The sequence below is a fragment of the Etheostoma cragini genome, chromosome 14, assembly GCF_013103735.1.
Source record: "Etheostoma cragini isolate CJK2018 chromosome 14, CSU_Ecrag_1.0, whole genome shotgun sequence".
In the NCBI taxonomy this organism is placed as follows: domain Eukaryota; kingdom Metazoa; phylum Chordata; class Actinopteri; order Perciformes; family Percidae; genus Etheostoma; species Etheostoma cragini.
The window spans coordinates 656002-668445 of NC_048420.1; the positions used below are offsets into that span (position 1 = coordinate 656002).

Below are 12444 nucleotides of genomic sequence, written 5' to 3' on the forward strand. Positions count from 1 at the left end.
GGGGTGAATGCAACGCTACCAAGCCCCGGCTGAGCATCGTGTAGTTACGTATTTCAGTAGGTGCACGTCAGGCCACGGCGTAGGATCCGAATCTCCACGTACATACGTACGTAGTCACGGCGTCAATTTAACGCAGAAGGAGAGATCCCGCTTACGTCTGCGTTCACACTGCCTGCGTCCCCATTTGATTACACGTTGGAATCAATATCCAATATGTTAGGGAACTTTAAGTTACAATACCAATTTTGCAATCTTATGCGTATGAGAACGTATCCTGTAAATTGGACAGCCAAGCAGAAACCCTAACTATTTTTTTGGAATGCACCGGGCTGATGTTTTCATTTAGAAGTGAGCCCATAAAGTTTGTTACAGGTACTTTTACCTTAAAGCATTATAACATGACAGCTCATTGTTTCCCTGTTTACATAACAAGAGAATATTGGCCAAGAGGATCTGATTATCTCTGATATATTTAATATGAAACATTCCTAAAGCGGACAGTGAAAGTCACTTCCCTACAGACCTTCCCTGACAGTCTGAAGATAATAATAATAATAATAATAATAATAATAATAATAATAATAATAATAATAATAATAAACTACCAACAATGACACATGTTGAGCAGGTTTACGCTGGAGGTGAAAACTCTAACCCCCCTACTAGCACACCTTCCAGTCCCTTAGTGGGACTCACTGGTTAGTGAAGCTGCTCTGCCCTCATGTGGTGAAGGGCTGACATAACACGGATATAATAATTCATCCTGTTTATTACTGTCTATGCATCGGCCTTCAAAGACTACATCATGACAGGTGAAACTAAAAATGGACCAGAGTCTGGGAGGACCAGGCTAGTTATGAAGAGGGTTATTTTAACACCCACTGAGAACAAACGTTGTTTGTAATCTACCAATATAATGCATCCTTCTTTATCAAAAGATAAAATATTAACTCATAAAAAACAACTTGATACACTTAATGAAGCCAGTGTGGCTAATTCAGGCTAGAGACCCACAGGCAACCCTTAGTTGAATACCTCTGTCCTCATGTCGGATATGAGCAGGGAATAACGAGGCTAATGAGAACTTATGAATTAATAAATTGTGCTGCTAGTAACAAAAAAAAGGATGAAAATGTGTGTCTGAGTCTAGAGTAGCACAGTGAGCCTTTCAACAATCATGTCAAATTAACCCTTGGGTTGTCTTTACCGTCCAAATGGAAAATCAACACTTCTGTTGACACTTTTATTAATGTTTTTAACTCTTTCTTAAGTTTTTCTCCCTTTTTTCAACACTTTTGCTGCTTTTTTTCAATGTTTGTCTCTTTTTTGACGTATTCAAAACTACGTAACACTAACTTATTAACTTTAGTTTCACAGTTATTTTTGGAATTTATGGTCAATATCCTCATTTATAGGAAATTATACCTAATGTTTGAGTTAGAAAAACCCAAATAAGGAATTATTGAGACTAAAATTAAAGGAATGGATGTTGATGATAATCACAGACTGGAATATGTCAACTTTTACTCAATACTATTTATATTTAATACCAATACTACTTTATATATACATACATATAATACTACTACTACATATAATACTACTACTACTACATATAATAATACTACTACCGTTTCAAAAACACTTTAGTTTGTTTTCAAATGCTATAAAATTGAAGAAGACGCCCCAAAATTAATGAAAGTAGAGATTTGTACTTGGCAAAGAGCGTTGGGTGGAATCAATCATGTTATTTTGGGGAATTAAAAAGAACAAGACAAAATGAGGACAACATGAGGACAACATGGGGACATGAGGTCGACATGAGGTCAACATGAGGACAACATGAGGACATGAGGTCGACATGAGGTCAACATGAGGACAACATGAGGACATGAGGTCGACATGAGGTCAACATGAGGTCAACATGAGGACAACATGAGGACATGAGGTCGACATGAGGTCAACATGAGGACAACATGGGGACAACATGGGGACAACATGAGGACAACATGGGGACAACATGGGGACATGAGGTCGACATGAGGACAACATGAGGGCAACATGAGGACAACATGGGGACAACATGGGGACATGAGGTCAACATGAGGACAACATGGGGGCAACACGAGGGCAACACAGGGACAACATGAAGACAACGTGAGGGATACATGAGGTCAACGTGAGGTCAACGTGGGGGCAACATGAGGACAACGTGAGGACAACATGGGGACAACACAAGGGCAACACGAGGGCAACACAGGGACAACATGAGGACAACGTGAGGGATACATGAGGTCAACGTGAGGTCAACGTGGGGGCAACATGAGGACAACGTGAGGGCAACATGGGGACAACATGGGGACATGAGGGCAACATGAGGTCAACATAAAGACAACATGAGGACAACGTGAGGGCAACATGAGGACAACATGAGGGTTAAATTGAGAGACTCCTGAACGGGGTTTGGTTGGTGGACTTCTAGCTTAGGTCTGACACGGTTTACCTCCCACTCGGTCATGAAGCACTTCACCTCCTCGGACGACGCCCCTTTGCTTCTCCTGAACTCGTCCTTCACATACTGGTCCCCGAGGGCTCTTAGATCGATGGGCAGGAACCGGTGCAGGACCAGAATCCTCTTGTACAATGAGCGGACTTTGGAGACGTGAGCAGAAGCCGCCATAACGTCGAGGACCGCGGACTAACGGGTTATACCGGGGACTGTTTGAATCAACTGTTAACAGCCGACAGACATAACGGCGTTAAAGGACAGAGACAGAAAGACATTCCCAAGGATAGTTACTCAAAACATGTCCTTGTTTATCCCGGAAATGAACCTTCTTACTCTGGTTGAAACGAGCTAAAGGGCGCGTGCCCGCCACCTACCGGCCGGAAGCAGCACCTCACCACAGACTCCAGATCTATTAAAAAACATTTAACACAACATTTCTATTTTCTCTGCAGTTAATAAAGTATCTATACATTTCCCCAGGTGCCCTCCCACAAATACATATGTTTTCCTTCGTTTCTTGCTCATACAGTATCTTATATCAGGGTCCAACATGAGCACCGTGTACTACAGTCCCATGCAGGTACTATCACATCCTTCTCCCCGGGATGGTATCAGGATGTGTGTGTTTTAGCTCCACCTGTCTTAGGAGACAAACAGGGGACGCAGCTGGTGAGAGCAGCGTCTCCGACTGAGTTTGCTGTCTCTTGTCTGAAGAGCAAACAGAAAGCCTCGGAGCTCATCCATGACCAGGTTGTAAAAAATAAGTACACCACTTTTTAATTCACTCTTTATCAGTTACCAGGCAAATAAAATGCTCATGCAGATCATCTGCAAACTGCCAAAAACGTCCCGAAAATCAGCCAGGGCCAATAATCAGTCCATCCCTAATCCAGACTAATAACCTCTATGGAAAAGTATGCACCCAAACAAGCCACTTTGTTCATGACTACAAAAGTTGGGTGACCACCCCCCCACCCCAAGACCAAAACAAGTTTAGTGACCCTCTTCTCATGGTGAAGAAAAAGACACGATCCTCCCCTATTTTCCTCTTGTGGTCCATTCCATAAAAAGCAAACAGTCCCTTATCAGTAGGTAGGGTCAAGGTTACTTTATTGTCCCAGAGGGGCAATTGTTTGCAAGGACTGGACACAAAACAACACAGCAAGATATGACAGACTCAAACTTGGTTGGGGGTCCATCCAGTTGGGTGCAGAGGTAATTTCTTTCCTGGTTGGGTTAATCACACCCCATAATCCCTACTACTACTCTTATCCTGACTAGAATCTGAATCTGGGGGGTCAGCTGCAAGGGACTGGGCCTACTTTTCCACTCTATGGGAGTCGCGTGGGACAGAGTGGAGCTGTCATGCTTCATGTCCCTCGTCTCTAGCACATCCTGATGATGTCAGGATGTGTTTATTTGAGCTCCACCTGTCATGAATCAGACGGACGGGGACAGCTGTGTGACTGGATGAGTGCACGCTGCATCTCTTGTCTGAAGGCTCAGGTAAATAACTTCTGATTGTTACTCATATATAACTCAAATATCTCAAGTATGTTCTGACCTTAAAGTATTTGATCAAATATATTATTACGGTTCTATTGCAGTAAGTTATCATTTTAGCTTCAGCTGTCCTATTTTATTAGAGGCTCCATCTTGCAGGTCGGAGAGGACCTGCACCATCGGACTAGTTCCTCACTGTGTCCGACAGGTAAATCAGGAGGATGAGGAGCATGGCGTCTAGTTTATTCTTCATCACGGGACTCATGATGGGATTTCTTTCCCTTCGCTTTCTGTTGGACTCAAACCTCTCAACACAACAAGTCTCCTACTTCATGAGGGCTGCGGAGCATGAGGTCGAACCCGGTACACAGCCCGTACACACAGGTACGCATCGTCTCCAGACTTTAGTCCACTGGGTTTTTATTTATAATATGCACGTTTTATGGCTGATGTCATGTCTTTGCTTCCATTTTCAATTAGAGCAGTAGTTCCTGGTGTTGACATTGTCTGTTAAAAACAGTTTCCCTAAAAGGGGAAATCAATGCATAATATACAGTATATAGTATATAAAATGTTGTTATATCAATGTTAAATTGTCATAAAATAAATCTACATGTTGTGTGTTGTGTAAAAAATCTTTTGAACAATAGCAAGGCTTTAGTTCTTTTCTTTTTCTTTTTTCAAAGGAGGAGGGTAGCAAATCTCTCTCTTCTCGTTTATTTGTCTCCTGACATGTGGACAGGACGGGCCGTAGCATATAGCATTACATCCCAGGACATCTTCCCAACTGTATAAAATCATAAAACATAATGCACATGGAGTCATTTAGGGACGTGTTTTTGTAAGAGTTACATCTAAAACATTTCACTCTATAAAAGAATATTTTTTAAGTTTTGCCCCCACAGAGTCGAGGTTTTCAGTTTCAGAAGACAAAAACTGATCTGGACAACAGACATGTGCTTTAAAAGGCAGAATCCATGATGTCTGATGGTTCTCACCCCCTGAATGTAGAATTTAAGTTGCCGGCCTCCGGTTCCCGCCAGCCAAAACTAATAGATAGAAACTGTCCTTCGTCCCCTCTGCTGTCTCTCTGCTTAACCCTGTTAAGACTAGGTAACTTCTGCACATTAGGCCCACTGGGACTTCAACTCTTAATGTTGTGGTTTTATTTCCCCTTAAGGTCTTGAACCTGAACCATGTACCTCTTGCTTTCACAATTAGTCATAAAGTGTACAGCAAAGAAAGGGAGTGCCGACCTTTATGAAATGGAATGCTGCTGACTATTAGTATAATCAGAGGAAACTCTAAGTCTGCAACATGTAAATGAAATAGAAATGTAACAAGGGACAATAGACGAGAACGTTTTTGCTGAAATAGCTTCAGTGTAGTCATTTCAACAAAAGGGAAAATAAAAGTACACTAGAGCGAAATGAACCAAATCTATCTGCAACAGCACGCCTTCTTTAGACCATCTGAACCAGTAAAGGATGTATTTGTCAGAGCTGGACCGGTCTTCTGGTCCTGCTGTGGTCTACCCGCCTCTGTTTGACGGGTTGAAAAGTGCTCTCTTGGCTTATCAAAATCCAACTGCAGAAGAAGACTGTGCCGTGTTGTTACAAGGTGCTGATGCTCTCTCTCTAAAGACGATGATAAGAACACAGTGCGCTTCCATGCAGTTTAAAATCCCAGTTCCTTTCAGGTTAAGGCGTGTGAACACCAGGCCACAGCTAAAACCAGAGTTCACATAACAGACCTAGATGGGCTAACTTCTTTATTAAGTGACCTGCTCTTTAATAGCATTTACTGGCCTTACGCTAGGTAACACAACCCCATTTGTTTAGGTCCTATCCCCTGACCAATCGGCTCTCCTGACTTTAACCACTCAAGGTCAGATGCCTAACCCCAACCAATCGGCAGGTCTTGGCGTAGCCATGGTGGGAATTCGATATTTTGCAACTAGACTGTGAGTTCTTCCTGTACACATGAGCAGAGACAGTAGTAACTCTACCTCTGGTGCAGTTGTGGCCCTCTGCCAACATACAAATGGTCGGAATAAGGAGTTTTCTTAAAAACAAATTTGCAAAGAGGGGAGAACATGGACAACGTTTCCACACTGTACATGTCCTACATTGTCTGTGCTTGATAGATCTTGCCATGGCAAAGCCCACAGTGTTTAAAGGGTTAAAGCTTGTGTTGTTCTTGGCGCTGTTACTTCCAACTGCTCTCTTCTATTTTGGGGTCAAAAACCACTGCAGCGTAGGGTAGAACAACATATTACCCCGACTAAGGTGTATGTGCACGAATTCGCTCCTTGCAAAATTACGAATCCCACTATGGGCACGCAAAGACCTGCTCTACGGATCAGCTTGACTGGTTGGCGTTAGGCATTTGACCTCAAGTGGTTGAGGTTAAGATAGCTTGGATATCTCGGAACTCTTTTAATTCTCTGCGTTAAACATTTGATACAAACTAGTTTGATGTGTTTGCCAATAAATGGTGTAGCTGTCATCTCTGCAAGCCAAACAGAAAATGCATAGTTTACAGCCAAACACAGGGAGGAAAGTGTTACTAAGTACCCCGTAGTAGTACCCTTGGGTCGAATGTAACATTATGATATACCCTGGGGTGAAATGTAACATTATGATATACCCTGGGGTGAAATGTAACAATATAATATAACATGGGGTGAAATGTAACATTATATTATACCCTGGGGTGAAATGTAACATTATGATATACCCTGGGGTGAAATGTAACACTATGATATATACCCTGGGGTGAAATGTAACATTATGATATACCCTGGGGTGAAATGTAACATTATGATATACCCTGGGGTGAAATGTAACAATATAATATAACATGGGGTGAAATGTAACATTATAATATACCCTGGGGTGAAATGTAACATTATGATATATACCCTGGGGTGAAATGTAACATTATAATATACCCTGGGGTGAAATGTAACATTATATTATACCCTGGGGTGAAATGTAACATTATATTATACCCTGGGTGAATTGTAACATGACATACTGTACATTGGAGGGAAATGTAACATTATATTATACCCTGGGTGAATTGTAACATGACATACTGTACATTGGAGGGAACTGTAACATCATAAAATTAGAAACTAGTATTCAAAAATGAAATTACTTTTTTTCTTTTACCTATTATTTATGCGTGTGTGCGTTGCGAGGGACTCCTCCGTCCATCTTCTTTGGGTTGAGGGTTTTGCTTCTTCACGTGTGTAATAAGAATAAAACTGAGCATGTTTAGAGTGAATGTGGTTGAGTCTAGTCCAGGTTTACTGTACTGATAATCCTCAGGTCTTAAACACACAGAACTGTAATGTCCATGCAGCACATTTCTGATACTTTGTTCTGACATGTTTCCAGTTAAGAACAGTAACCCCCCTAACACAACACGGGTACTGTGCTGGATCATGACGGGTCCCAAGAACTTGGAATCTCGCACCAAGCACATCCGGGAAACATGGGCCAAGCGCTGCAACAAGGTGCTGTACATGAGCTCTGTGAAGACTGACTTCCCCACTGTGGCGCTGAACGTGAGCGAGGGGAGGGACAATCTGTACTGGAAGACCATCAGAGCCTTTCAGTACGTCCACCAGCACCACCTGGACCACGCAGACTGGTTCCTGAAGGCGGACGATGACACCTTTGTGGTCATGGAGAATCTACGCTACATGTTGTCCAAGTATGATCCAGAAAAGCCGTTATACCTGGGCAGGAGGTTTACCCCCTTCATCAGGCAGGGCTACATGAGTGGGGGAGCAGGGTATGTCCTCAGTAAGGAGGCACTCAGGAGATTTGTCACAGGGTTTAACACTGGGGCATGTACCCACTTCTCCAACATCGAGGACATGGCTCTGGGAAAATGTATGGAGACGATGGAGGTGAAGCCCGCTGACTCCAGAGACGTGATGGGGAGACAAACATTCCATCCTTATCCTCCAGACCGGTACCTGGTCAGAAGGCCCCCGAGACCACGGCCTTGGTATCGGATTTACGACCATTATACTCCAGTAGAGGTATGCAACACAATACACAAGTTCCTGATGAGAATCTCTTTAGACTGGTCTTAAGAAATCCCACAGAACAAGCTCAGTGACTCAAGATGTCCAGCGGACGACTCCGCACCCCCCAATATAAGAGTGTAATCGTGAATTATTTTCTAAATGAAGTCAGTTAGTGAGCATGATGCAATGTTGTGTCCCTGATGTTAATGCTTTCTGTGTATTTGATTAAACCTGCAATGACTTTACATTTCTTTTTATTAATGCTTTATGTGCAAATTCATAACAGTAAAGAAAAGGACAAGAGTAACATAAAAACATAGCCCCAACAATGAAGCCACCCCCATCATTCTAAAAGGAAGACACTTTTACCTTTATAACAGGAGACCACAATAGGCTCCAATGAAAAAGGTGTTCATGCCTCCCATTGGGGGCTGTTATACCCTCAACCGAGACTGACTCCGTTTTTTGCTTGTCCTCCGTCACTCTCCCTTTCATCTTTTAGTTCTTTGTTCATTTCCTTCTTTCCTGTGATGGCCCTGCCCCAGTATCAGCCATAACTACAGCAGATAACTTCTAAAGAAACATTTAAATACAGTTAGGTCTATATAAATATATCTCCTGCTCCACTTCACCCGGCTGGATGCACTGACAGGCTTTTCCGGTGTTACATTGAAATCTGTGACCTTTAGGAATGTTGTACTGTAACGGCATCTACCTGATTTCTGATCCTCAGATGGAACAGTACACCGTTTCAGACACATTCAAAAGTTACATGTAGTTACTTCAATACTTTAATGATACTTAAGGTTGCAACAGCTGGTGTGATTGTTACATTTACTTGTGCATCCAAAGCTGCTGAGTCACCACTGGCTCCGTGCTGTCGGAGCAGTCTGGAACATACCTGCACACCTCTCAAGTGTTTCTCTCTCTGTCTCTCCAGGGTCCAGGCTGCTGCTCAGATTTGGTTGTGTCCTTTCACTACATTTACGCCGTCCAGCTGTACGTTTTGGAGTACCTGACGTACCACCTGCGGCCATATGGATACAAATACAGATTTAATCCGGATAGTGAAGAATTTCACACAACTGTGTCTACATAAAATGCTGGGGCCTCATTTATAAAACCCGTTACACATGCAAAGGTTGCGTGAAGCAGAGTTACATTTGTGGTTGCAACATTACTTGCAAAAGTCGGGATTTATGAAGAACTTCCATGCGTAAATGTGCCCACCTTTCTGCAACCTTTTGATCTTGTGTGTTGGTGTGTAACGCTCCCGAGGCTTTGTAGGCGGTGTTTTAGTGACCTCAGACGGTTACACCACATATCACATGGATCCAGTACTCTGGATGCAGAGCACCCCGCCGGCCTCCAGAACACCTGCGCCCCTTAATGACCCTGATGGAGCCAACAGGATTCCAATCCTGGGCTCCTTTACCAGGTTGGAATATTCATTGATTGGTTGATATGGACTTTATTATGATAAATCTGGGATGGCATTGGGAGGAGCGTGAGGCTCGTGTACGACCCCATAAGGTAGAGCATGTCTGTAGTCATACCAAGAAGGGTCTGGAGATGGTGAGTCCCTTTGAGGGGGGGGGGGAACCCGGCTTCAGACCCCTTCCTGTGAATGAAGCTGTGAATATAAGACAGGGAACGTACCAAACTCCCACAGTAATGTAAAAACATTCCTCAGTCTAGTCCAGTCATGTTATTTTAATTTTGTTCTCCACAACCATCTGCAGACCCCATAAAAATTATCTTGCGACCTGCTTGGGGGACCCGATCCCCAGGTTGAGAACCACTGATCCAAATGAAAGAAATTATATTTCATTTTTTTGAAAAAAAAGAAGAAATCTTTTATTTTGTTGAACTAGCATGTTTTAAGTTTCCTATTCCTTCTGGCACGTTTACAGTGTTAAACAATAAAACACTTTATTTTACAGTCAAGTGTGTCTCTTTTCATACAACATTCATCATAATAGAGGTTAACAAATTTATGTTAAGAACTAAAACAACTACAGCTTAAGAAATTAACACTGAAGAAGCTACAACATCTAAAAATACCATAAGAGTTTAAGAATACAGCTGTGTGTTTAGGTGTTCTGATGCTCTTAAAGGCATTGCAAATCTTAAAGAAACACCTACAAACAAGATCTAAAAAGACAACTCCCAGAATGCAATTCCCTCAAATTAAACACAAGCTGTTTAACATATAGACACTGGTGGGTCCATAAACTACATCTGTACCAACAGTAACCATATTCACATTGCAGGTGAAAGAGCCTCAATTCTGATGGTTTGCCCCTGTGTTCTTTTTGATATAGTAATAATGTCCGCCATACTTCTTTCTGCAATATATAATTAAGATGACAAGATTTACACACAGTGTTAATACCTGTTATTCAGAAATGAGTTGCCATAGTAATAGACAGAAACACATATACATACTCTTTACCACATGTCAAACTCAAGGCCTGCGGGCCAAATCCGGCCCCTCGCAGTTTTTGACCCGGTTCACAGATTTATTTGTTTATTTTAGTTTACGATCATTTTTGGCCACCTGGCCGAGCGCCAAACCAAAAAGACAGGCAAGAAACTGTTCAAACTGTACTTACATTACAGCAGAATTAGACCGATTTTCTGCCTTTCAGACTCAGAAAGTCCCCCAGAATGAGTTTCATATCCAGGCCGTGAAACTGATTGCAGAGGGTCGGCTAGCTGCTTTTTAAAACCTAATCTGTAGTTTTGCTTGATATGCTAAACCCTGTGATGGCTAAGAAACCTTTTTTCTGACTTATCCAGGGCTTTGTGTTGACGAAAATGCTTTAAAAGTAAGAAAAAACCTTTAAAACGTAAAAGAAAAGATGGACAAAGCTACAAAAAAAGTTAAAGAAAAGCTAAAATATTTTTGAAAAATTCATGTCAATAAACTTTGTGTGATTCTCATGTTCCACGGGCCCAAAGTAAAACTGAGTTTGACACCCCCGCTCTATATGTTGTCTGTCCACACCTGTGAGTCCTGCCAGGTGGGGACGCTCCATTGTTCCGACCTCTCAATAACCCCAAAAATCCCCAGCCCAGTGGTCCGCCGTCCCTTTGTTATGAAAAGATTACCCCTCTGCTCCGACATCCCTTTGTTCTGATTATATAGGCGTGGTATATGTATGTATCTACAGTATACATGTTAGGAGAGCCGATTGGCTGGGGTTAGGCATGTGACCTCCAGTGTTTATGGTTAGGATAGCTGATTGGTTAGGAGATAGGACCTGTTCAATTAGGGTTACGTTATTGGGGGGGGGGGGGGGCACTGAACTGCAAACCGGGGCAGAGATTTAACATTTAAATGTGTTAATAAGCTAGAGAAAAGTTATGTTGCTTGTTATTGTTGTTTCAGATTTTAGATTATGGGAGGTGATCCCAAAAGCCGAGCCATATGGTCCAGTCCAGTGTTTGTATGGAGGACAACGAGGGCACAAAGAGAAAGCAAAAACATAAGCATTTGAGTTTGGGGATGACATTTTGAACCAGTCCTGTGACACTCCTGTCAGCTTGAATTCTTTTTTAGGTATATATTTAGGTTTAAATCCCCGAGCAGATAGAAGAATGGTCCAAAATGATCAGTTGGTACATGTGCAGCAGTTTAAAAATGAGCAGGAACACCTGCAGTGTGAACGTAGCCCGAGAGACACTGGGGAGGGCCAAGTCGGCTCTTCGTCCCCATCTGGTCCAGAGTGAGAGCACAGCCTCATCAGTCTGTTGTGTTGCTCAGTGTAATGGAGCATGTTAGCTTTGCACACACCCTTCTCTCCAAACTCACAGTTTGTTACGTGTAGACACAGGAAGTCTTGCAGCGGGCTTCAGTCTCAAAGTTGTTTGCGTTGCCCTGACAACCTCCGTACCAGAACTGGGCGCAAGCGTTGGCCTCGGGGTCGTAGTACCACCGGACTATGTACTGCCGACAGGGACCGGGGTCCAGAGGCTGTTTGCACCCCCGATCTGGAAGGACAAGAAGGGTGTAATAAATGAGTCGTTGGGCTTAAATAAACCCCTGCCGTCCTTCCAACTGCATTTCACTGTTCTGTCATGGGGCGGATCATAACGCATCCTGTAGTGATAGAGATAACGTTCAAACAGAGGACAATGAGGAAAAACAACCTGGGTGAATCTTAGTGGACTCCGTACCAGTACCAACAGAAGGACATTTCCAGGATAAAGCCTGAGATCCTGAGATCCACGCGCAAGATGTCCGCTCTTTGCTGTCTCACTCTGCTCTCTTCAGGAAACAACAAACTAGTGTTCTACTCATTGAGAATAGCAAGTTTTTAAGTAAATGTGGACGGTGGAATGGTTGTAAAGATTTACAACGAATATGTTTATAGTCCTTAAG

General features: G+C 42.7%; 3 protein-coding genes across 3 annotated transcripts in view; 1 reads left to right on the forward strand and 2 right to left on the reverse strand.

The window, feature by feature from the left end:
- Positions 1-2844, reverse strand: part of sdhaf3 (succinate dehydrogenase complex assembly factor 3) — a 10410-nt gene extending 7566 nt beyond the window's left edge. Inside the window, exon 1 of the mRNA XM_034891912.1 lies at positions 2504-2844. Coding sequence (XP_034747803.1) covers positions 2504-2680 — 177 coding nt within the window. The 5' untranslated portion in view covers positions 2681-2844. The remainder of the gene's footprint in view (positions 1-2503) is intronic.
- Positions 2845-7432: 4588 nt separating this feature from the next.
- Positions 7433-9160, forward strand: si:dkey-202e17.1 (uncharacterized protein LOC555344 homolog). The gene is made up of 2 exons (XM_034891910.1): positions 7433-8069; positions 8998-9160. The coding sequence occupies exons 1-2, from the start codon at positions 7464-7466 to the stop codon at positions 9154-9156; spliced, it is 765 nt and encodes a 254-aa protein (XP_034747801.1). The 5' UTR covers positions 7433-7463; the 3' UTR covers positions 9157-9160.
- Positions 9161-11352: 2192 nt separating this feature from the next.
- col28a1a (collagen, type XXVIII, alpha 1a) overlaps positions 11353-12444 on the reverse strand; it is a 32469-nt gene continuing 31377 nt past the window's right edge. Inside the window, exon 35 of the mRNA XM_034891891.1 lies at positions 11353-12053. Coding sequence (XP_034747782.1) covers positions 11881-12053 — 173 coding nt within the window. The 3' untranslated portion in view covers positions 11353-11880. The remainder of the gene's footprint in view (positions 12054-12444) is intronic.